At 39.4% G+C, this 27,118-nt stretch overlaps 1 protein-coding gene across 1 annotated transcript in view; it reads left to right on the top strand.

The window, feature by feature from the left end:
• The window catches only part of TMEM267 (transmembrane protein 267), a 20,143-nt gene extending 8,695 nt beyond the window's left edge, over positions 1 to 11,448 (top strand). Inside the window, exon 3 of the mRNA XM_029218265.1 lies at positions 11,020 to 11,448. Within this exon, the coding sequence (XP_029074098.1) occupies positions 11,020 to 11,355 (336 nt within the window). The 3' untranslated portion in view covers positions 11,356 to 11,448. The remainder of the gene's footprint in view (positions 1 to 11,019) is intronic.
• Positions 11,449 to 27,118: the final 15,670 nt, after the last annotated feature.

Genomic DNA, 27,118 nt, shown 5'->3' with positions numbered 1-27,118 from the left:
CAACTAAAAGATCCCACATGCCGCAACTAAAGATCCCGCATGCTGCAGCGAAGATCCCATGTGCTGCAGCTATGACCCGGCGCAGCCTAAATAAATTAATTAATAAATTAAAAAAAAAAAACTCCCAACAAACAAAAGTCCAGGATTAGTTGGCTTCACAGGTTAATTCTACCAAACAAATAGAGAAAAGTTAACACCTATCCTTCTGAAACTGTTCCAAAAAATTGCAGAAGAAAGAATACTTCCAAACTCATTCTATGAGGCCACCATCACCCTGATACCAAAACCAGACACAGATACCACAAAAAAAGAAAATTACAGGCCAGTATCACTGATGAACATAGATGTAAAAATCATCAACAAAATACTAGCAAACTGACTCCAACAATACATTAAAAGGACCATACACCATGATCAAGTGGATTTATCCTAGGGATGCAATGATTTTTCAATATCCACAAATCAATCAGTGTGATACACCACATTAACAAACTGAAAAATAAAAACCATATGATCATCTCAATAGATGCAGAATAAGCTTTTGATAAAATTCTATATATATTATTAAAAAATTCTCCAGAAAGTGGGCATAGAGGGAACATACCTCAACATAATAAAGGCCGTACATGACAAACCCACAGCTAACATCATAGTCAATGCTGAAAAGCTGAAAGCGTTTCCTTTAAGATCAGGAACAAGACAAGGATGTCCACTCTTGCTGCTTTTATTCAACATAGTTTTGGAAATCCTAATCACAGCAATCAGAGAAGAAAAGGAAATAAAAGGAATCCAAACTGGAAAGAAGTAAAGCTGTCAGTGTTTGCAGATGACATGATACTATACATAGAAATTCCTAAACATGCCACCAGAAAACTACTAAAGCTCGTCAATGAATTCAGTAAAGTTGCAGGATACAAAATTAATATACAGAAATATATTGCATTTCTATACACTAACAATGAAATATAAAAGAGAAAAAAAGAAACAATTCCATTTACCATCACATCAAAAAGAATAAAATACCTAGGAATAAACCTATCTAAAGAGGCAAAAGATCTGTACTCAGAAAATTATGAGACCCTGATGAAATAAATTGAAGATGACACAAACAGATGGAAAGATATGCCATGTTCTTGGATTACAAAATCAATATTGTTAAAATGACCATACTATCCAAGGCAATCTACAGATTCAATGCAATCCCTATAAAATACCAATGGCATTTTTCACATAACTAGAACAAATCATTTTAAAATTTGTCTGGAAACACAAAAGACCCCGATTAGCCAAGACAGTCTTGAGAAAGAAGAACAGAGCTGGAGGCATCAGGCTCCATGACTTCGGCCTATACTGCAAACTACAGTAATCAAAACAGTATGGTACTGACACAAAAACAAACACATAGATCAATGGAACAGGATAGCCCAGAAATAAACCCATGCACTTATGCTCAATTAATCTACCACAAAGGAGGCAAGAATATACAAGGGAGAAAAGGCAGTCTTTTCAGTAAGTGGTGCTGGGAAAACTTGACAGCTACATGTGAAAGAATGAAATTAGAACATTTTCTAACACCATATACAAAAATAAACCCAAAATGGATTAAAGACCTAAATATAAGACCAAATACTATAAAACTTGTAGAGGAAAACATAGGCAGAACACACTTTGACATTATATCACACCAGTATTTTTTTGGGTCTGTCTCCTACAGTAGTGGAAATAAAAGCAAAGATAAACAAGTTGGACCTAATTAAACTTAAAAACTTTCATACAGCAAAGGAAATTGTAAACAAAATGAAAAAACAACCTATGGAATAAGAGAAAATATTTGCAAACGATGCAACTGACAAGGGATTAATTTCCAAAATGTATAAATACCTCACATAGCTCAATATCAAAAAAACAAACAACCCAATCAAAAAATGAGCAGAAGAACTGAATAGACACTTTTCCAAAGAGGAAATGCAGGTGGCCAACAGGCACATGAAAAGATGCTCAACATTGCTAAATATCAGGGAAATGCAAATCAAAACCACAGTGAGATATCACCTCACACCTGTTAGAATATCATGAAAAAGATTACGAATAACAAATGTTGGTGATGATGTGGAGAAAAGGTTGGTAAGAATGTAAATTGTGTAGCCACTATGGAGAACAATATGAAGTTTCCATTAAAAACTAAAAATAGAGCTACCACATGATCCTGCAATCCCACTCCTGGGCGTATATCCAGAAAAGATGAAAACTCTAATTTGAAAAGATATATGCACCTCAGTGTTCATAGTAGCAGTATTTACAATAGCCGAGACATGGAAGCAACCTAAATGTCCATCGAAAGAAGAATGGGTAAAGAAGATGTGGTGTATGTATATGTGTGTGTGTGTGTGTGTGTGTGTGTGTATACACACACACAATGGAATATGTCATTTGCAGCAGTATGGATGGACCTAGAGATTATCATGCTAAGTGAAGTCAGACAGAGAAAGGCAAATATATGACATCACTTATATGTGGAACCTTAAAAAAACGATATGATCTTATTTACAAAACAGTAATTGACTCACAGACATAGAAAACCAACTTATGGTTATCCAAGGGGAAAGGTGGGGGAGGAAGGGATAAATAAGGAGTTTGGGATTAACAGATACACACTACTATATAGAAAATATTGAATAGATAGACAACAAAGACATACTGTAGAGCACAGGGAACTATATTCAATATCTTGTAATAACCTATAATGGAAAATAATCTGAAAATGAATAAATATATGTGTATAACTGAATCACTTTCTTGTATACCTGAAGCTAACACAACATTGTAAATCAACTGTACTTCAATTAGAAACAAAAACAAAAAAGGAAAAGTGTAATTTATAAATGCATTCATCTAGAATTTAAGTATTTCTATTGTAATTCTTAAAAAACATTTAGGCTGTATACTGTATTTATTCCCTGATTCATTGATAAGCAGTAGTGTTAAGAATATGAGCCATAGAGTCAGGCAGATCCAGTATTAGATTCCAACTCTGCCACTTGATAACTGCACACTGTGGGGAAGTTACTTAGTCTCTCTAAGTCCCAGTTTCCTCCTCTATAAAATAATCCCTAACTCATAGGGCTATTTCTAGGATTAAATGAGATACTGTACATAAAGTATAGCATACTGCATGTATTGATCCTTATATTTTAACATCTTTATTGGAGTATAATTGCTTTACAATGTTGTGTTAGTTTCTGTTGTATTACAAAATGAATCAGCTATATGTATACACATATCCCCATATCCCCTCCCTCTTGTGTCTCCCTCCCACCGTCCCTATCCCACCCCTCTAGGTGGTCACAAAGCACAGACGTGATCTCCCTGTGCTATGCAGCTGCTTCTCACTAGCTATCTGTTTTACATTTCGTAGTGTATATATGTCAATGCCACTCACTCACTTCGTCCCAGCCTACTATTCCCTGTCCCCGTGTCCTCAAGTCCATTCTCTATGTCTGCATCTTTATTCCTGTCCTGCCCCAGGGTTCTTCAGAACTTTTTTTTTTAGATTCAAAATATATGTGTTAGCATACGGTATTTGTTTTTCTTTTTCTGACTTACCTCACTCTGTATGACAAACTCTAGGTCCATCCACCCCACTACAAATAACTGAATTTCATTTCTTTTTATGGTTGAGTAATATTCCATTGTATATATATGCCACATCTTCTTTATCCATTCATCTGTTGATGGACACTTAGGTTGCTTCCATGTCCTGGTGATTGTAAATAGTGATGCAATGAACATTGTGGTACTGTCTTTTTTGAATTACGGTTTTCTCAGGGTATATGCCCAGTAGTGGGATTGCTGGGTCGTATGGTGGTTCTATTTTTAGTTTTTAAAGGAACCTCTGTACTGTTCTCCATAGTGACTGTATCAATTTACATTCCCACCAACAGTGCAAGAGGGTTCCATTTTCTCCACACCCTCTCCAGCATTTATTTTTGTAGATTTTCTGATGATGGCCATTCTGATTGGTGTGAAGTGATACCTCATTGTAGTTTTGATTTGCATTTCTCTAATAATTAGTGCTGTTGAGCAGCTTTTCATGTGCTTCTTGGCCATCTGTGTGTCTTCTTCGGAGAAATGTCTATTTAGGTGTTCTGCCCATTTTTGATTCTTTTTTTTTTTTTTTTAATATTGAGCTGCATGAGCTGTTTATATATTTTGGAGATTGATCCTTTTTCCGTTGATTCATTTGCAAATATTTTCTCCCATCTGAGGGTTCTCTTTTTCCCTTGTTTGTAGTTTCCTTTGCTTTGCAAAAGCTTTTAAGTTTCATTAGGTCCCATTTGTTTATTTTTGTTTTTATTTCCATTACTCTAGGAGGTGGATAAAAAAAAGATCCTGCTGTGATTTATGTCAAAGAGTGTTCTCCCTATGTTTTCCTCTAAGAGTTTCATAGTGTCCAGTCTTACATTTAGGTCTCTAATCCATTCTGAGTTTATTTTTGTGGGTGGTGTTAGGGAGTGTCCTAATTTCATTGTTTTACATGTAGCTGTCCAGTTTTCCCAGCACCACTTATTGAAGAGACTGTCTTTTCTCCATTGTATATCCTTGCCTCCTTTGTCATAGATTAGTTGACCATAGGTGTTTGGGTTTATCTCTGGGCTTTCTATCCTATTCCATTGATCTATATTTCTGTTTTTGTGCCAGTACCATACTGTCTTGATTACTGTAGCTTTGTAGTATAGTCTGAAGTCAGGGAGTCTGATTCCTCCAGCTCTGTTTTTTTTTCCCTCAAGACTGCTCTGGCTATTCGGGGTCTTTTGTGTCTCCAAAGAAATTTTAAGATTTTTTTTTCTAGATCTGTAAAATATGCCATTGGTAACTTGATAGGGATTGCATCGGATCTGTAGATTGCTTTGGATAGTATAGTCATTTTCACAATATTGATTCTTCCAATCCAAGAACATGGTATATCTCTCCATCTGTTTGTGTCATCTTTGATTTCTTTCATCAGTGTCTTATAGTTTTCTGAGTACAGGTCTTTTACCTCCTTAGGTAGGTTTATTCCTAGGTATTTTATTCTTTTTGTTGCAATGGTGAATGGGATTGTTTCCTTAATTTCTCTTTCTGATCCTTCATTGTTAGTGTACAGGAATGCAAGAGATTTCTGTGCATTAATTTTGTAGCCTGCAACTTTACCAGATTCATTGATTAGCTCTAGTAGTTTTCTGGTGACATCTTTAGGATTCTCTATGTATAGTATCATGTCATCTGCAAACAGTGACAGTTTTACTTCTTCTCTTCCAATTTGTATTCCTTTTATTTCTTTTTCTTCACTGATTGCCGTGGCTAGGACTTCCAAAACTATGTTGAATGATAGTGACAAGAGTGGACATCCTTGCCTTGTTCCTGATCTTAGAGGAAATGTTTTCAGTTTTTTTCCATTGAGAATGATGTTTGCTGTGCGTTTGTCATATATGGCCTTTATTATGTTGAGGTAGGTTCCCTCTATGCCCACTTTCTGGAGGGTTTTTATCATAAATGGGTGTTGAATTTTGTCAAAAGCTTTTTCTGCATCTATTGAGATGATCATATGGTTTTTATTCTTCAGTTTGTTAATATGGTGTATCACATTGATTGATTTGCATATATTGAAGAATCCTTGCATTCCTGGGATAAACCCTACTTGACCATGGTGTATGATCCTTTTAATGTGTTGTTGGATTCTGTTTGCTAGTATTCTGTTGAGGATTTTTGCATCTATATTCATCAGTGATATTGGTCTGTAATTTGTGTGTGTGTGTGTGTGTGTGTGTGTGTGTGTGTGTGTGTGGTACACGGGCCTCTCACTGTTGTGGCCTCTCCCGTTGCGGAACACAAGTTCCGGACGCACAGGCTCAGCGGCCATGGCTCATGGGCCTAGCCGCTCTGCAGCATGTGGGATCTTCCCAGATCGGGGCATGAACCCATGTCCACTGCAATGGCAGGTGGACTCTCAACCACTGCGCCACCAGGAAAGCCCTGTAATTTTCTTTTTTTGTAGTATCTTTTTCTGGTTTTGGTATCAGGGTGATGGTGGCCTCATAGAATGAGTTTGGGAGTGTTCCTTTCTCTGCAATTTTTTGGAAGGCTTGAGAAGGATGGGTGTTAGCTCTTCTCTAAATGTTTGATAGAATTCACCTGTGAAGCCATCTGGTCCTGGACTGTTGTTTGTTGGAAGATTTTTAATCACGGTTTCAATTTCATTACTTGTGATTGATCTGTTCATATTTTCTATTTTTCCCTGGTTCAGTCTTAGAAGGTTTTACCTTTCTAAGGATTTGTCCATTTCTTCCAGGTTGTCCATTTTATTGGCATAGAGTTGCTTGTAGTAGTCTCTTATGCTGCTTTGTATTTCTGCAGTGTCTGTTGTAACTTCTCCTCTTTCATTTCTAATTTTATTGATTTGAGTCCTCTCCCTCTTTTTCTTGATGAGTCTGGGTAAAGGTTTATCAATTTTGTTTATCTTCTCAAAGAACCAGCTTTTAGTTTTATTTATCTTTGATATTGTTTTCTTTGTTTCTATTTCATTTCTTTTATTTATTTATTTATGCATGCCTGTGTTGGGTCTTCGTTGCTGTGCAGGCTTTCTCTAGTTGTGGTGAGCGGGGGCTACTCTTCATTGCAGTCTGCAGGCTTCTCATTGTTGTGGCTTCTCTTGTTGCAGAGCACAGGCTCTAGGCACGCAGGCTTCAGTAGTTCTGGCACGTGGGCTCAGTACTTGTGGCTTGTGGGCTCTAGAGCTCAGGCTCCATAGTTGTGGTGCCTGGGCTTAGTTGCCCCGTGGCATGTGGGATCTTCCCGGGCCAGGGCTTGAACCCGTGTACCCTGCCTTGGCAGGTGGATTCTTGACCACTGCGCCACCAGGTAAGGCCTATTTATTTCTGCTCTGACCTTTATGTTTTCTTTCCTTCTACTAACTTTGGGTTTTGTTTGTTCTTCTTTCTCTAGTTCCTTTAGGTGTAAGGTTAGATTGTTTAGCTGAGATTTTTCTTGTTTCTTGAGGTCGGCTTGTATTGGCATAAACTTACCTCTTAGAACTGCTTTTGCTGCACCCCATAGGTTTTGGATCATCGTGTTTTCATTGTCATTTGTCTCTACGTATTTTTTTATTTCCTCTTTGATTTCTTCAGTGATCTCTTGGTTAGTTAGTTATGTATTGTTTAGCCTCCATATGTTTGTGTTTTTTATGTTTTTTCCCCTGTAATTGATTTCTAATCTCATAGCGTTGTGGTCAGAAAGATGCTTGATATGATTTCAATTTTCTTAAATATACTGAGGCTTGATTTGTGACCCAAGATGCGATCAGTCCTGGAGAATGTTCTGTGTGCACTTGAGAAGAAAGTGTAATCTGCTGTTTTTGGATGGAATGTCCTATAAATATCAATTAAATCTATCTGGTCTATTGTGTCATTTAAAGCTTGTGTTTCCTTATTAATTTTCTGTCTGGATGATCTGTCCATTGATGTAAGTTAGATGTTGAAGTCCCCCACTATTATTGTGTTACTGTCGATTTCCTGTTTTATAGCTGTTAGTAGTTGCCTTATGTATTGAGGAGCTCCTATGTTGGGTGCATACATATTTATAATTGTTATATCTTCTTCTTGGATTGATCCCTTGATCATATGTAGTGTCCTTCCTTGTCTCTTGTAACATCCTTTATTTTATTTTGTCTGATATGAGTATTGCTACTCCAGCTTTCTTTTGATTTCTATTTGCATGGAATATCTTTTTCCATCCCCTCACTTTCAGTTTGTATGTGTCCCTAGGTCTGAAGTGGGCCTCTTTTAGACAGCGTATATATGGGTCTTGTTTTTGTATCCATTCAGCGAGCCTGTGTCTTTTGGTTGGAGCATTTAATCCATTTACGTTTAAGGTAATTATCGATATGTATGTTCCTTTTACCATTTTCTTAATTGTTTTGGGTTTGATTTTGTAGGTCCTTTTCTTCTCTTGTGTTTCCCACTTAGAGAAGTTCCTTTAGCATTTGTTGTAGAGCTGGTTTGGTGGTGCTGAATTCTCTTAGCTCTTGCTTGTCTGTAAAGATTTTGATTTCTCTGTCAAATCTTAATGAGATCCTTGCCAGTTAGAGTAATCCTGGTTGTAGGTTCTTCCCTTTCATCATTTTAAATATATTGTGCCACTCCCTTCTGGCTTGTAGAGTTTCTGCTGAGAAATCAGCTGTTAACCTTATGGGAGTTCCCTTGTATGTTATTTGTCATTTTTCCCTCGTTGCTTTTAATAATTTTTCTTTAATTTTTGTCAATTTGATTACTATGTGTCTCAGCATGTTTCTCCTTGGGTTTATATTCCCTGGGACTCTCTGTGCTTCCTGGACTTGGGTGGCTATTTCCTTTCCCATGTTAGGGAAGTGTTCGGCAATAATCTCTTCAAATATTTTCTTGGGTCCTTTCTCTCTCTCTTCTCCTTCTGGGACCCCTATAATGTGAATATTGTTGAATTTAATGTTGTCCCAGAGGTCTCTTAGGCTGTCTTCATTTCTTTTCATTCTTATTTTCTTTATTCTGTTCCACGGCAGTGAATTCTACCATTCTGTCTTCCAGGTCACTTATCCGTTCTTCTCCCTCAGTTATGCTGCTATTGATTCCTTCTAGTGTATCTTTCACTTCAGTTATTGTATTGTTCATCTCTGTTTGTTTTTAATTCTTCTAGGTGTTTATTCTTTAATTCTTCTAGGTCTTTGTTAAACATTTCTTGCATCCTCTCAATCTTTGCCTCCATTCTTTGTCCGAGGTCCTGGATTATCTTCAGTGTCATTATTCTGAATTCTTTTTCTGGGAGGTTGCCTATCTCCACATCATTTAGTTATTTTTCTGCAGTTTCATCTTGTTCCTTCATCTGGTACATAGTCCTCTCCCTTTTCATTTTGTCTATCTTTCTGTGAATGTGGCTTTCCTTCCACAGGCTGCAAAATTGTAGTTCTCCTTGCTTCTGCTGTCTGCCCTCTGATGGATGATGCTATCTAAGAGGCTTGTGCAAGCTTCCTGATGGGAGGGACTGGTGGTGGGTAGCTACTTCTATTTTTAAGATATCTATTTTTACTTGTATAATTTTATGATATGTCTTTGTTTTATTATTTATCTATGAATGGAAAATTTGCATGAATATTTTAGAAATTAGGCAAGAAACAGAAACTTCTTGTTTCTTCCTTAGCAACTATTAATATAAATAGACTTCACAAATGAAATTGTGAAGTTGGTATCCCTCCACACATCCAGAGCACAACTGCTAATCATCTCAACATGAGGCTATTGCTCTCCTCCAAGTACTGATTACTGTAGCCCATCCTGCCCCCCATCCCACGCTGCTATTGAGGAGCATGATATATTGTGGGTATATAACTTAAAAACAAAGGTGGAGGCTAAAATGGCATAATACAGAAATGTTATGTGTTCTGACAATGTAAAAATAAAACAACTAAAAATGTGGAGGAGTAGGGAGAGGGAATTAGGAATGTAGAATAAATAAACTCTTTGATGTTCAGCGGGTAGGTGGGGATTAAAGAATACTGGTTTAAGGAGTGGCTTTACAAGATACCCAGTTTAAGGTTGGTCTGATTTGACAGTGTTGCAAGGTACAGTCTCTTTAATGGATGATTTTTTTTTTAATGTGGTGGGAAGGTTGTGTCCTCTATTTTTTAAAAAATAGGAACCTGACTTTTGCCTTTACTCCTTCTTTTTTCCCTTTACCACCCGAGTCTCCAAAGGCTACCTCTCCCTTCCTTTGTACCATCTTCTCCTGGAAAACTAATGCTTTTCAGAGTCTTGAATCATGGCCACTTTTAAGTCCTTTCTGTGTAGTTAGTGCTCTTATGTACCAGGACCCCACACTTGGGTTGAACTTTCTCTTTCTAGTGGTAACTTTAGATCAATCTTAGATTTCCTGTCATCTTTCTTCAATGCAGGTTTTTTTGGCTTCAGGGGGGAGTGTGAGAGAGTGCTCACTGACTTGGTGTTTAATACTTTAGAGTAATTGACGTTTGGGCATTCTCTGACTTCTGGCTATGCTAAGTGGGGCTTGGTATAGTTTTATTTGTCGTTGTTCTGTAGTGTTTTTGAAGATGTGTGGGGAGATTCCAAATCAGGCAATCTTCTCTATCTTCAGCTTTATTTTTATTAGAAATTATCTAGTTGGAAATTAGCCTTTAGAATGTGTGAGAATGAAACCTTACTCATGGATCATTCAGGTGTTAAGCCTGAAATTTTCACTTGTTTAGATATTGATTACATTTTTACAATGGTTTAGAAATGCTATTGGTTTATTTAACTCAACTTTCAAATACTTGTTTAAAATAATATACTGCCTCTAAATGTTGTTATAAATAAATTCTGAAAGTATTCAAGGCTAATATAAATGGTTACAACAAAAATACTCATCTTTTATGCATTTATTAATTGAAGAATGGGGTGGGGGGAGGGACAAGAGAGGGGAAGGAGATTAAGAGGTACAGACTATTAGGTATAAAATAATTAAGATACAAGGATGTAACGTACAGCACAGGGAATATAACCAGTATTTTATAATAACGTTAAATGGAGTATAATCAATAAAAATATATGTTGTACACCTGAAACTAATATAACATTATATATCAACTATACTTCAATTTTAAAAAGTTTAATTGAAGAGTATTTTATTCAGTTGTGAGACTTTTTCAATGCTCTTAGAGGTCCCAGACAATTCTTTAAAACTCCAAATTTACACTAACCATACATTTAGGATATAAATTGTTTGTATTGTGACTTTTCTAAGTAAATAATAGGAAGCTTTTAAAAATTAATCACATGTTCCTGAGATTGTGATTTCATTTTTAGTGCAAAGTGTTTTTGGAGGAGGTGGCATAGAAAATGTTTCCTTTGCATTTCCATAGCCTGCAGGAAAACAGATGGTTACAATATTAGGAAGCAGCTATAAAATTTTGTTTGCCAAGAAGGAAATGATACTAGCTACCGTGCTTTCCCTGTGCAGGCTGCTATTACTCTTCCACGAAGACCTTTCCTTCACTGTTCTACTGTGATACCTGCTGTGGTTCTGACCCTGAAGTTTACGATGCACCTTTTCAAGCTCAAAGATTCATGGTGCTTTCTTCCCTGGATGTTATTTATATCCTGGACCTCACACCATGTTCGAGATGGAATTCGCCATGGCTTGTGGATATGCCCATTTGGAGAAACTTCTCCTTTGCCATTTTGGCTTTATGTAATAATCACATCATCTTTACCTCACATCTGTTCATTCGTTATGTATTTCACAGGGACGAACCAAGTGATGTCTTCAAAACATGGAAATTATATTGATGTCTGAGATAACCATATGGCCGTCTTAAAGAACCAATGGTTGAGATAATGACAGCCAACATTAAAGTGAATTTTAAAAACATGTTAGGTACTTATATTAATTATAAGATGTATAATGAATGCTAACGTTTCTTTATTTCATATATTTTGATCCTGACTGAAGTTTAATTTGCCAAGTGCTTTAGTGAGTTGTGATTACTGGCAGAAACTGCTTTTGTGCACTTATGTTATAATATTCTTAAAAGACAGTAACATTAGACCTAGGTTATTGTTTCAGAAATAACTTTAGGAAATAATTATTATAATATGTTGACTGTAGTAACATTCTACCAAAGTAGTATTTTTTCATTATCTTTGCTCTCAAATCTCATGTGTTGGAGTTTTAACTGTTTTGAAAAACATAACTAAATTTAACAAAATATTTGTTTAAAATTAACATTAACAAAATATTGATACTTGACTCATAACCATAAAATCCACAAAAAAGGACCTAACCAATGTCATTTCAAATGTAAACTCCTGAATGTGCCATTAAAATTGTTTTAGTTGCTATCAATTTGTTTACATACTATTCTAAAATATTATACCAGTTAAATCATTTTTTAAAAATTTGCTGATACTAAGAGACAAAACAATTTTTTTTCAAAAAAGTAGTTTTAGGAAATTGGCTTTTTCCTTTGTTCTTTCAGGATATCTTCTGTTAAAAATGATTAACCTTTATTAGAGAAGGAAAATTGAGTTGCTGTAAGTTTTACATTTGCACAGTTTAATATACTTTGACATAACAATCAGTGCCCCAAAGGCACCTGTTTTTTGGTAGCATTTGTACCAGCTGCTGTCTTCAGATTTTCTTACACATTTGTGTTTGTAATGCTGGTGACTGTGTGCCTTAATCTCTGAGAAGTGATGAAACAGTGCCTTATCCAAAGCAGATTTTTCTCATTAAGTTAAACAGAGTTCTGTAAATTGTTATAAAGGGTCAGCCTCTTTACTTTTTGTTGTTAAGCAATTGGTTGCAATCTGTTATATTTTATAATTTATTAGCTCTTACAATGTATTATTGTCTTTTGAGAGCAATTATTGTCAATTTAGTTGGTTTAATAGTAAACATTATATAGTGGGGGTAAATTTGATTAAGGTAGAGATTTTTAAAAAGCATATGATTTTAGAAATCCCTGGAAATAAAGCATATATGTTGTGTAACTCTTTCTGACTAAATCACAAAACTCTCCCTTTTTTAATTTCTCCGTATTAAACAAATGAATATCATAAAAATATAAGGCCTTATTTAAGAATGTCACATTGACATTTTGGGGGTTGTCCTAACTTTATTAGAATGGGAACTCACTTTGACCATGAGTCCTTGCTTAAACAATAACTGAAAATTTTAAGTGTGGGTTTATCTTCATCTTGTTCCTACCTCATCAGAAATGTTCCTTGTCCTCTAAGTGGTCTCTGAAAGCTGTAGTTGTAACCTCAAGAGATATAGTAAGCAACTTCCCATGCCGCCATTTTGTCCCTTTTCTTAGAGAAAGAGTTTGCTTCAATACAACTTATGTTGAAAGTTGGAGTGTATCTTCTTTGCACGGGTGTGTTTTCTCCATTCTCCAGACGTCCTCCTTTCACTTAGTGTTCTCTCTTGGCTGTTTCACTGATCTGACCTCCCGATCTACTGTTTTCTTGAGCCATGTTCATTATGCTGGCTACTCAGGAGAACTTCCACCACTGAACTATTTTCTACTCATCCCAAGCCTACTTTCTTTTAGCGGTGGGCTAAGAACCTCGTTCTGTATGAGTTCAAACTCCCATTTATCCTCACCTCCTTTCTTTAACTTAGACCTCTCTTCTCCCAGGCAGCCACCCTCTTTCTCCCAATCAGACACATACTTCTTGACTCCTTTCTCTTTTGGCTGGTGGAACAATTACTTTGTTTTTCCCATTTTTCCCAACTGAAGGGGAGAGGAATAGGGGCTATTCTGGTACTTGCTCACCACTGTCACAGCTAAACCATTTATCCAACACAGTTCTGTCTTCTTCCTTTGATATCTCATTATTCGTTCCAAATCCTCTTCACCCTCACATGCTACCCTCTAAGACTCAGTTTCACCTTCTTTGATGATATGAGCTACTGGATCACTTTTTTCCCTTTTATTCTAACCCTTGATTTTATCCTCAGTCATCAGATGACTCACCTGAAATCGGGACTTCAGTGTCCCCTCTTCTTCTGTACCACTAACTCTCATCACATCATATCAGCCATCCACCAGCACAGTAGGCCTCTGTACCTCCTCTTTAGGTGACACTGCTCATCTAGGAGAGCTCCAACTTTGTTTCCTTTTTCTAAACCAGTAGTTCTCAAACTGACATACATCAGAATCACCTATAAGGCTTGTTAAAACAGGGATTGCTTGAGGCCCACCCCAGAATTTTGACTTGGTACATCCTGAGAATTTGCATTTCCAGCAAGGTCCCAATTGATATTGATGCTGCTGTTCAGGAAGCATCCGTTTAGAGCCACTGCTCTAGACACATCCTGTTTAACTTCATTTTTCTCCCCTCCCTTCTCTTCATTGAGCCAACTCTTTGCCTTACTGATATGTTTAATTTTTCTTAACCTTCCCTTGTCAGCAGGTCCACCAGCCCGCTTCTGGGTACATTTAATTCTGTCCTGGCTCCACATATGCAGTGTGTAAGTTACTATGTCAATACCCTAATACCCCAGACTTTCTTGTGTGCTATCCAATTAGCCAACCCAGAATAATCCATAGCCTGCTTTCCCCAGTTCTCCTTTAGATTACATGTCTTTAAAGTAGTTATGGATCCACGCTGACTTGGCCTACTACAATTCATACTGTCTAACTTTGACTGGGTACTTAATAATACTTTGCTCGCTGCCAAACAATTTTTTCCCAAATATTGTACTAGACAAGCCGAGCCTCAGAATATCTGCCCATGTTAGATCCAGCCACAAGCCAGGAAGTTCACAGCATTTCACTGATCTGAGAAACTCTTGTTAATAATCAATCTCCACAGTTACTTTGCACTTTGCATAAATCCAAAGCATTGCCACATGCGTCCCTTGGCATTTCTTTACTTCCCAGGGATCGTGATAATAATCAAAGGATTTCTGAAGCATATTACCCTTTTGACTGATCTTGCAAGGAGTTATTTGGCTTATATACCCAGCAGCACTAATTAATGCTGCTTCAAGGTTTGGGCAGGCTTCCAATTCCATCTGCCCCATGATGGCCTGAAAAGGAGGGGAATGTCAGATTAGGGCTCTAACACTCTGATATTCCTCAAATACCTGTGTGAGCTCGCAAAGAAAGCACCCATCTGAATTCACACATCCTTACTCATTCAATATTCATTTGATTTAATTTAAGCACTGTCCAGGTTCTCAGATTAGCAATATTGATACCATGCACATAAAGTGGAAGTCAGAGAAAATTTTCCATAAATGTCTGGGTGATGTTAAATAAAGTGTAAAAATGTGGTATAGTGGTCACATAACAGACCGCATACAGGGGTGGCATATCTAAATAACAGTGGTCATAACCTCGCTACCCTGAGCTATTTCACGCAATCGCAGGGAGTAATTGGAGCTTTTTGAAGTTTCATAAGAGATCCTATCAGGACCACAATGTATGCGGCAGAGGCCCTGCTTGGAAAGCCATGTGTAAATACCATACTTCCCTCTTCCTGGAACTCTGTGGCTGTTTGCCCAGAATCAATAACAATAGTCTCTCAGTGTTAGGCCTGTTCCATGGCCAGCAAAGACTGTGTCGTTTCTCTAGATTCTAAACTGATTGGCACAAGGCTGCCTTTGGTCAATCTGGACTCACAAAATGTTGCATGAGCCCCAGGCCAATCTTTCTGGAAAGGGCTCTGCCATTTCTAGGGTGTGAGACCCAGAGCAAATCACTCCGCAAGCCCTCTGCTCCCACCTCAACATATCAACCCAAGTGAGATGGGATTAGATAACTCCCACAAGATCTCTAAAGGGTAAGAACACTACAGAAGAGTGAGAAGAAATTATGGGCAAGAGATGGGAAGCCTGCCTATTTGGCCTGCTTACAATGTGTGTAGCCTACATTACTCTTCTCTTGATGCTGTAACAAATTACTGTAACTCAGTGGTTTGAAACAAATGTATTATCTTACTGTTGTGTATGTCAGAAATCCCACACAGGTCTCACTGGGCTAAAATCAAGACATCAGCAGGGATGCCTTCCACCTGGAGGCTCTAGGGGATGCTCAGCTTCCTTGCCTCTTTCAGCTTCTAGTTGCCGCCTGCACTCCTTGGCTCATGGTGCCCTTATTCCATCTGCAATGGCAGGTCAGCTTCCTTTTCACATTGCATCTTTCTGATCCTCCATCCATAGTCATGTCTCCCTCTGACCACAGCTGGGGAAGATTCTCCGCTCTAAGGGCCCATGTGATTAGATTGGGTCCATCTGAATAATACAGGATAAACGCCTCATCTCAAGGTTCTTAATCACATTTGCAAAGCCTCTTTTGCTGTGTAAGGTAACATTCACAGGTTCCGGAGATTAGGATGTAGAGAGCTTTGGGGCCATTTATTCTGCTTACTCTTTGATTCTAGCCCTGGTGTCTTTGAACAAGTCATTCGTCTTCTTTTAAGCCAATCAGGAATAAGCCAGGTGCTTTCCAAGACTCCCTTCCTGCTCTTTCTATAATCTTCATCTCCTTGTCCTAGTAATGGGCATCCTCAGTTTCTGGGGAAATGACCTCCAACTTGTCAGAGTTAAGTTTAACCTTGGGATAATAATGTCCTTTTCTCCCCTGCTATTAACACCTTTGGTTGTTACTTCTCTTTATTTTTTCCATGTGGAACTACTGAATCTTCATACATACCCTTTCTCTATTCTCCATGGGGAAAAAATAATTAATTAAATTCATAAAATTCTTAGCCAGTAAAACACTCAGCATTCCTTTGGGTGAAAATGAACACAGTACCTACCCTCACATGACACCAGTTCAGTCAGCTCTGAAACAAATGTTTAATGTATTCCTGCTGTGTTGCAGACTTTCAATTAAAAACTAATGTTCTAATGGTGAAAATGACAATCTCTACATTAAAAGAACAGCTAGGCTAGTAGTGGGGACATACAAGAGACAGCACATCTCAGTACAGCGTGTTAAGTGCTGCAATAAGCAAGTGCAGGGCCTCTGAGGTCCCACTATGGGAGAAAGGGGGGTTCCCTGAAACTAAAAGAAGAGCAGGAGAGCTCCAGTGAAGGTGAGAGTGAGGTGATGGGAGGTGGGTGGGAAGATCCCCACAGGCAGAGGGAACAGTGTTTACAAAAGCCTGGCGAGACTCCAGATTGTAGGTAATTCAGCATTCCTGGAGCAGGGTGTTTGAAGTGGGAGAGTGGTGAGGGTTGATGGCAGTCAGCTGACCATGACTAGGGCCTGGAAAACCTTGTTTACCTGTTAAGAAGTTGGGAATTTATGTTGAGGGCAATGTGGAAGCATTGAAAGGTTTAAGTCTGAGGTTGGCATGATCAGGTTTGCCTTTTTTCCTGGAGACTCTAATTGGGAGCTCAATCCAAGAGCTCCTGCGTTTTAACTGCTGTCACGTAATCATGCGGCCTTCCCATGAAGGACTTTGGAGGTTAGAGGCACAACAGCAATAAGAAGCCTATGTTTGGGCTTCCCTGGTGGCGCAGTGGTTGAGAATCTGCCTGCCAATGCAGGGGACACGGGTTCGAGCCCTGGTCTGGGAAGATCCCACATGCTGCGGAGCAACTGGGCCCGTGAGCCACAACTACTGAGCCTGCGCATCTGGAGCCTGTGCTACGCAACGAGAGAGGCCGCGACAGTGAGAGGCCCGCGCACCGCGATGAAGAGTGGCCCCCGCTCACCACAACTAGAGAAAGCCCTCGCACAGAAACGAAGAGCCAACACAGCCAAAAATAAATTAAATAAATTAAAAGAAGGCTCAACATTTAAAAAAAAAAAAAGAAGCCTATGTTCTCGGTGCCACTTGCCTCTGAATCTGGCTACTCATAATCTAAGAATAAAACACTAGAAATACTATGTAAGCAAAATCACCCCTACCTTAAGCAAACCAGGGATGTGGTCCCTCTCCCGCTGATTGCAGCTGTTTGGTTCGGGTCTGGCCCCTTTACATGGAGCACTGGACTCTCCGCGGTGCCTGGAATGAACCGTGCTCCACAACACCTTTGTGCACATGCTGGACTGGAAGCCATTTCCTTCCCCACTCAGGCGTCAGGGTAGCTCTTACTCGCCCTTCAAGACTCACCACAAGTGTGTCCTATCAGTAAATCATTTAAATCCTCTCAATTCAGCCTCCAAGGTTGAGCTAGGGTTCCACTTCAGTAAAGTGTTCTGCCTCCCTCTGTTTTGTGGCTATCAACTACGATGCAGGCTAAATGCTTTCCTGGTCCTACTACTCCCCGTCACCACCACCACTACAAAGTCCAGAGGAGAAGTCTTGTAACTAGAGCAGATCTGGATGTGCACCCTTTGTTACCAATGCAGAATGCTTGGCAAGGCGAATGCTATCTTAGTATAGCAGCCCCAGGATATTAATTAACAAGAAACCAGTTCAGAGATATGTGAATGAAAGTGTTAGGACTTTCTCATCTCACCAGGGGTTCGCATGGGAATTAATCTTGGGGTGTTGAACCAACCCTAACCCTGCACAACTTCTCCCCACACCCACCTTTGCTGGGCAGCAGTAACTGGGCAGAGGAGGAAAGGACGGGGATGCAAAATCTGCAAGTCTCAAGGCACTGGTGAGGACAGAGACTTGATTATTTCCATAGGGAGGTGCCAGCGCCTGTGCGGAGGACTGTGAAATGGCAGAGCGCTGAGGGGAGAGGGCTGCTGGGAGGGAAACGGGGCACTGAGGTGGGAAATGAGGATGCCCTCTGAAGGCCCAGGGAGAAGGCCCTGAAGGAGGCCCAGGTGATAAGCCTTGCCCCTGAGAAGGAATGGCTCAAACAATGTGTTCCCTGCGGAGAAAAATATCAGGAAGTATCAGGAAAATTGATAGATGAGGTACTCGAGGTTCCCAAACTTTTTTTTCAACATACCACTAGGCCAAAAGAAATACCAAATAGTGCCTGTTATTTGGTTGGATCCAAATGACTTCACAGTGGTAGTTGTGTGGCATCTGACAGTTGTCCTTGTATGTCTCTCAATAATTTAGAATATCCCACAGCACCTCTAAGAGTTCGTTTCAGCACCTGGGTGGGCCTCAGCACACAGTTTGGGAACTACATTACCAATGCAAGAGCAGCCTTCTTTTTGAGGACTTGGGTTCTAGGAAGCATCAATCCCAGACAAGACGAAGATTCACCGAAGACCTGTAAGGTTGCTTGTTTTGATTTGCTCCACTTCAGAGTAACCTAGGGCTCACCCTGAGGAACAGAATAGGACAGAACCTATCACAGGAATTAACATTGTAATTTTTGATTTTCTTTCACTCTCCCTCCACCAGCAAGGATTCCTTGAGGGCAAACACGCTGTCTGCACCTCTTACTCTTTCCCTAGAGCTGTGCTCAACACAAGGTGGGGACTCAATACAGACAAACCTCCCTTTATTGCACTTTGCAGATGTGTACTGCATTTTTGACAGATTGAAGATTTTGGCAACCCTGCGTTGAGCACGTCCATTGGTGCCATTTTCCCACCAGCATTTGCTCACTCTATGTGTCTCTATGTCACATTTTGGTAATTCTCGCAATATTTCAAACTTTTTCATCATTATTATATGTTATGGTGGCCCGTGATCTGTGATCTTTGTAGTTACTATGACTCCCTGAATGCTCCGATAATGGTTAGCATTTTTTAGCAATAAAGTGTTTTAAAATTAAGGCATGTACATTGTTTTTTTAGACATAATGCTATTGCCTACTTAATAGACTACAGTATAGTTTAAACATAACTTTTATATGCACCAGGAAACCAAAGAATTTGCTTGACTCACCTTATTGTTGTACTTGCTCTATTGTGGAGTCTGGAACAGAACCCACAGTGTCTCCAAGGTATGCCTGTACATTTTTGTTGAATGAATGACTGAAGGGTTATATCTATTTCACCCTTCCCTATTTTCTTAGAAGATACGCGCTGACATGTCCTTGACAGTCCTAACTCAGGACTCTTTCCTGAAATATCAGCCAAAAAAAGGAAAATATAATTATCCAGGTTCAAAGCCAGCAGCAAAGACCTGGTGGGAGCTTAAAATTTCATTTGTTCTCCACCCTAAGGGAAATGTAAGGAGAAAGGTGACCTAGGAGCAGAAACACAGGAAAAAGAAAGATGGACATTACTTTGATGTTTTATTATTTAAGATTGTGGGGCCTTTGATGCTTTTAAAGAATTGCTAAATTATTGGGGTGCTTTGGGTACAAGCTAGCACTGAGATAGAGGAATACATTAATCACCCATTTAGAGGCAGTTCACAGCAATATTTCAGGTTCTCATGCTTTTCCAGAGCCTTGCCACTTTCCATCGAGAGGTAAAGTCTATTTCTCCTTCCTTTCAACCTGTGTAGAACTTTGTGACTGCCCCAGGTAATCGAATGCAATAGAAATGAACCTGCATAAGTTTCCAAGACAAGTCATAGAAGGCCATATAACTTCCACCTGGTTCACTCTCTTGCTCATGGGATACTCCTTGGAAGCCAGCCACCAGGCTGTGAGGAAGACAAACTAGTCCCATGGAGAGGCCCATGCAGAGACCAACCAAGGTCCCCAGCTGACAGCCAGCATGAACTGCCAGGCATGGGAATAAGCCCTCCAGATGATTCAGGCTCCCAGCCTTCAAATTACTCCAGGTGATGCTGAGTGGAGCAGATGTGAGCCATCCACTGCCTCAAGTGCAGATTCATGAGCAAAATAAACACGGATTTTTTTTTTTCCACCCCACGTGGCATGCAGGAGATCTTAGTTTCCCGACCAGGGATCGAACCCGTGCCCCCTGCAGTGGAAGCATGGAGTCCTGACCACAGGTCCACCAGGGAATTCCCCAATGTTGTGGTTGTTTAAGCCACAAGTGTTGGCATATTTGTTATGCAGCCTCAGTCAAAAAATTTTTTTACCACTGTATTTGAAAAATGTATACATAGTGTAGTAAGGAACACAGAACTCTGAACATAGAATGCCTGGGTTCCAATGCTAGCTCCAAGACTTACTAGCTTTCAACCTGGGGTAAATCACTTAACCTCATGCCTGTTTCCTTATCTATAAAATGAAGGTAACAACAGTTCCTACTTCATAGGATGGCGCTAATCATTAGGTGACTTAATATGTGCAAAGTGTTTGGAACTGTGTCCACTACGAAATAAGCTCTACATAAGGACTGGATATTGCTGTGGTGGTGATGGTGGTCTTATAGTTGGTAATGTTGGTGTGTTCGGCAGAATTCTAAAACCCCAGTGACTCCTGCTTCATGGAATCCTGTCACTTGCTTCTAGTCAATAGATGTAATTAAAGTCCCTAAAACTAACTTTAAGTGAATCAAAAGGGAGATTATCCTGGGTGGACCTCACCTAATCAGGTAAGCCCTTTAAAAAGAGCTCTTTAAAAGAGGACCTAGAGATCAGACTCTCTTGCTGGCCTGGAAGAAGCCAGCCACCAGGAGTTCAACAACTGTGAGGAAATGAAAGCTAACTACCACAGGAACTTGGAAAGGACCCCCAGCCTCAGGAGAAACTGCAACCATGGCTGACACTTTGACTGCAGCTTGTGAGATGCTGAGCAGAGGATCCAGGTAAGAAATCATACTTGACTCCTGACCCGTGGAAACTGTGAGCCAATAAATAAACAGATGTTGTTTTAAGTCACTAAGTTTGTGCTAATCTTATTCAGCAATAAAAACAAATACAATTAGTAAAAATTCAAACCACAAAAAAGTATATACAATGAAAAGTAGATTTTTCTACCACCCTGGACATTCATCTTCCTCAGAGGCAACTACTAGGAAAAACCTGTGTCTCATCATTCCAGAAATTTTCTATGCATATGAAAACATTTACATGCATCTGTATTTCCTCCATACACACACACACAAGGATATATATATAGTGTACATATATATATATAATATGGATATATATCTTGAAACATGGGCCAAGGGCAGTGAGTGAGTGTGTTATCTCAGAAATCTGTATTCTTTAGAAACAATATAGAACATCTTCCAGCTGAAATGGCTTTTAGGAGAGACAGGATAGGTCCTCTTAAGTGCTTAGGTGGTTTCATGATTTACACTCTGTATTTAAATGTGTGATGGGGTTGGGCATTAGTCTGCCAGAGTAGAGAAGAAAGACAATTTTTCCACTGCTTTCCACTTTTTTTTCCTTTCACTTACAGACCAGAGATCTTTACTTACAACACCTTATCTTTACTGGTACAGTAAAGTCCATCGTGTTGTGTGCCATGATTTATTTTTCCAGCACCCTACTGACAGGTATGCAGGTTGTCTTTAATAGTTTGCTATTAAAAAATGCTACAATGAGATTCTTATGCTTACATCTTTGCATACATGTGTCTGTAGTATAAACTCAATAGTCAAACTCTTACGTCTTCATTTTAAATTGATAGGTATTGCCAAACTAATGTCCTAAGACTTTGCACCAAATCACACTCCTTCTAACCACTTGTGATAAATAGATACTTGCTAACATACTTTGACCTTTGCCACTCTCATAGGTGAAAAATGTATCACACTTTGTTTTCTTTTTATTTGTTTACATAGTTTTGAATAATGTTGAATAATGTTTATAAGCCTTATTTTTGTGAACTACATGTTCATATCCATAGCCAAATTTTCCATTAAGTCACTGGCCTCTTCCTTATTGATATACAAGATCTCTTTATATAATAGCCCTTTGTCTGTTGTCTTACCAATGTCACCCCCCTCCACATGCAACTTTATGCCATTTGTCTTTTATAGTTTTATTTTTCCATGACAGAATTTCACTTTTTTGTACAGTCAAATTTTTCATTCTTTTCCTTATGACTTCTGAGTCTTGTTTTATGCTTAAAAAGTTGTTTCCTGCCCTATTTTTTTAAGTTCATATTTCCTTTGGATACCTTTATATTTTATTTACATTAAATATGTAATACGTCTGGAATTCAAAGCCTCAACTTTTTTTTCACATGGTTAACCAGTTGTTTCAAACAATTCATTGAATAATCCAGTTTTTCCTGATGTAAAATGCTAACTTTACTACGTAGTAAATTCACACATTATATTTTCTGGATTTATGCACTGGTGTCTTGTGTCTACTGTAACTCTTTTAATGATAGTAGATTTACAATATATTTTGACATCCAGAAAGACTAGTCATCACTCACAGCTCTTCTTTCTCAGATTTTCCTGAGGAGATTCTTTTTGTTTTTATTAGCTTGAGGTACTATTCTGCTTTGATTCCCAAATTATTGACTAATCTTAGGCAAGTCACTATATTTCTGTACCTCACCATCATAAAAGGCTGACGATACTGGACTGAATCTGGATTATTTATATATATGGAAAGCATGAATGCTAAAAAAGAAAAGTTATAAATTTAAGTCTGGAACAGAAACTACAGTGTTAACCAGGAATAAGAAATCCAGTGAGAGGGAAATTCCCTACTGAGGCTCTCAGGTTATACTGTTTCTACTTAGTCCTGCATTCTTTGCTCTGTTTACTTTGGCATACCTGATACCCAGCCCCATCAAACATTTAGTTAAGAGTATAAATCAGAAACTGTGGCACTGAAAGAGACCTAGCATGGCTCTCATAAAAGCCATCTCAGCTGAAAGATGTTCTAACTCATTTCTAAAGAATACAAGTTTCTGAAATATCACATACTCACTCTCTCACTCAATCACTCACCCTTGACCCTTGTTTGAAGCACACAAATTCCCTGGTGATATGTATTTTTACAACTAACCGTCCTCCATGCTTTAAGGAAAACTCAATGCATAATTTTTTTGTTTTCTGTGTGGTATAGAAAACAACTCCTTCTGAGAAATGAATATTTGAAATATTATTACCAATTAGACTATAGATATTCAGAAGAGGCCACAAGTACCAACCGTGGGCATCTGTGACCACATTGGCAAGATTTTGCCCATATAGTGAAGGCTTGTTCGAATAATCCAATTTCTTGTTCATTCAACACTAAGCCTCTAGTATTTGCTGAGCACTGAATGAGGCACTGGGGGTATAATGATGAGTAAGATACAGGCTCTGTCCTAACTGAACCCCACTCTATTGGAGGGCAGAGGCACACACGTATATACAACAACAGTGTGAGATAAGTTGGCAATATACATTAAAAAGTGACTTAAATGGGCATACCCTTTGAGAAGTTCCATTTCTAAGAATTTATTTAAGAAAATTTTGAGATGAATGAAGAAAGTGTATAGAACTTATTATCATAGCATTTCTGTAATAGTAATACCAGAAAAGGGAAAAACCAAACTACCTAAATATCCAAAAACTGAGTAGAATCTAGTAAATAAACTATGGCAAAACCATGTGATTGAATACTAGTAAACCCTTTCAAGATAAAAAAACAATACAGGGCTTCCCTGGTGGTGCAGTGTTTGGGAGTCCACCTGCCAATGCAGGGGACACGGGTTCGAGCCCTGGTCTGGGAAGATCCCACATGCCGTGGAGCAAGTAAGCCCATGTGCCACAACTAATGAGCCTGTGCTCTAGAGCCCGCGAGCCACAACTACTAAAGTCCGCACGCCTAGAGCCCACGCTCTGCAACGAGAAGCCGCCGCAATGAGAAGCCTGCGCACCGAAACAAAGAGTAGCCCCCTTTCTCTGCAACGAGAGAAAGCCCGCATGCAGCAACAAAGACCCAGCTTAGACATAAATAAATAAATAATTTTATTTAAAAAACAACAACAATACAGATCCATAGGTTTGGCTATGGAGAGCTATTCCTGATTAATGTAAAGTCACAAAACAGAGGGGGGAGGGGCAAAATAGGGGCGTGGGATTAATAGATACAAACTACTATGTATAAAATAGATAAGCAACAAGGGTATATTGCATAGCACGGAATTATAGCCATTATCTAGTAATAACTTTTAATGGAGAGTAATCTATAAAAATGCTGAATCACTATACTGTATACCTGAAACTACTATAATATTCTAAATCAACTATCCTTCAATTTTTTTAAAAAGTCACAAAACAGAAAGTGTTATATGACTCTATTTTTGTAAGAATAAACTATACTTACAGATAAAAAATCAAAAAGATAAACACCCAAATGTTGGGCTTCCCTGGTGGCGCAGTGGTTGAGAGTCCGCCTGCCGATGCAGGGGACGCGGGTTCGTGCCCCGGTCCGGGAAGATCCCACATGCCGCGGAGCGGCTAAGCCCGTGAGCCATGGTCGCTGAACCTGCGCATCCGGGGCCTGTGCTCCGCACAGGGAGAGGCCACAACAGTGAGAGGCCCGCGTACCGCAAAAAAAAAAAGAGTAGATCCCCAATAAAGGTTTATTCAATGAATGAATATGCACAGAAATGACACTGGAGGAATATGCACCAAAGGTTAAGAAACTTTATTTCTGGATATTTAAACATTTTCCTTCTTTATATATTTTTTACATATTCCAATTTTTTTACAGTGGACCCAATATAATTTTATAATCAGAAGAGAACAACATACTATATTCAAAAATGGTAACTCAGAGCCTACCATAAAGTATTTGAAGCTCAGTTTTGAAACAGAGACCCCTGTTTGGCTCTTCATATCACAGAGGTTAAAAGATGATTATTCTCATCACCAAAAGATTAATGAAGGAGCCCATTAAATTTTAAATTCTTCTAGGACATTTAAAAGTTGACATGGGGACTTCTCTGGCAGTCCAGTGGTTAGAACTCCACGCTTCTACTGCAGGGGACAGGGGTTCGATCCCTGGTCGGGGAACTAAGATCCTGCATGCCGTGTGATGTGGCCAAAAAATAAAAATAGAACAAAAATAAAAGTTGACATGATTTTCAAAATATCAATCTATATACTTATTTCAAGACAAATCTTCAAGGGGAATTAATTTTATTTTGTGAAAGCTACTGTTTAGAAATCTTCATCTCCCTAACCCAAACTGGCCATTTCTAGGGCCTGGATGGCATCAAGTATTTTTATGACGGTCGGAGGTTCACACTTTACTTCTCTTTAAAGTGAAAACGATTTGGTTTTTCCGGGTAAAGTAAAATATATGTATGTGCGTGTGTGTGTGTGTGTGTGTGTGAGTGTATATATAAATTTTTTTTGTTTTTAAGTTTGCAACCTGGTATTCTTTGCCAAGGACAACGGAAAACACAAAACCATACAGTTTTAGATTGTACTCAAACTGTTTCATTCTATTGCTCTACCCTCCAACTATCTTTCCCCTAGGTCCTAAAGGCATACGTTTCCCAGGCTCCTCCTCATTTGGTTTTGTAGAAGCCCTGAGCCCAGATAACAATATTTAAATAATCAAAGTTGCTCTAATACCACTCGGTTTTGTTTTGTTTTGTTTTGTTTTTGCGGTACGCGGGCGTCTCACTGTTGTGGCCTCTCCCGTTGCGGAGCACAGGCTCCGGACGCGCAGGCTCAGCGGCCATGGCTCACGGGCACAGCCGCTCCGCGGCATGTGGGATCTTCCCGGACCGGGGCACGAACCCGTGTCCCCCGCAGCGGCAGGCGGACTCTCAACCACTGGGCCACCAGGGAAGCCCTGATACCACTCTTGAAGCTCCTTCCCAGTTAATTCTGGTCCACAACTGCCTAGTGAACACCCTGTCACACACAGACATACACACCCCATAATTACAGCTTGCACCATGTTCTCTCCAGACAAAGTCCCATCCCAATTTTGCCCTCACCCCAGTCAAACTGATCTGCTGGTGGATGTCAAGTTTGCTTTTTAACACCAGGCTGACTTAATGCCTTGCCCCAAGGCTGCCATTCTAAAGGTGGTAATTTCACAAGTGCAAGCTTTAATGCTTTTGGTTCCATGAGCCATACCAACTGTCTTCAGGTTACCACTACCCAAGCCACCATCTCAGCAGTGACCCCCAGGAAGGAGAGGGAAAGTACTAATAACCTGTGACACTCAAGGAGGGGCTCCTGTGCTCTCCAAGTCCAGATTCTGTCCCTAGGTCTTTTTCCTGGAAGGCCCATGGTGACATTTCCTAGCAGAGGAGACAGGCACACAGTGAAAGGGAAGCTTTCCTGTTAAATAGAGAAACAAGTAAGAGTTCTCGAAAAAGTACACAGGGTCTGTCTAATCCCAGGTTCATCAAAACCGAGCCCAGCCTTCCTGTTTGATTAAAATCACTCCTATTACCCAATAGTCATCCTTCATTTCATCTGAACAGAGGCTTTTTTCTACTGCACAGAAGCCACCCTCAAGAAGGCCTCTTAGGGCAGGAACTTCAGGCACAGTGGCAGGCTGGTGACTGAATGTTTATGTACCTGTGTTGTTTCTGTAAATCAAAATAATTTCTTAACTGTGGCTGTTTCAGAACATAACTTCTGTGCAGCTTCCCTGACTCACCTTCAGAGCACCTGGTCCTCTGCTAGGTCCAGAGGCTGCGCAGTTGTGGTGGGCGCATATAGCTTCATGGGCCTTGACAGTCACCTCTGCAGGATCTCTGTGCTCTATTTCCGAGAACTTCAGCAAGAGTCTTAAGACCTTTCCTTAGTGGCAGAGTCTGGAATGGCTGCTCTACATGACTAGGTCTTCCCATTCTTGGCCTAGCCCTGTGCCCACAAAGCTCGCAT

Source organism: Monodon monoceros, unplaced genomic scaffold (genome assembly GCF_005190385.1).
Source record: "Monodon monoceros isolate NGI ecotype Baffin Bay Population unplaced genomic scaffold, NGI_Narwhal_1 Super_Scaffold_12, whole genome shotgun sequence".
Classification (NCBI taxonomy): domain Eukaryota; kingdom Metazoa; phylum Chordata; class Mammalia; order Artiodactyla; family Monodontidae; genus Monodon; species Monodon monoceros.
Note: the sequence above shows the minus strand (reverse complement) of the source record. Positions and strands in the feature narration are given on the sequence as shown.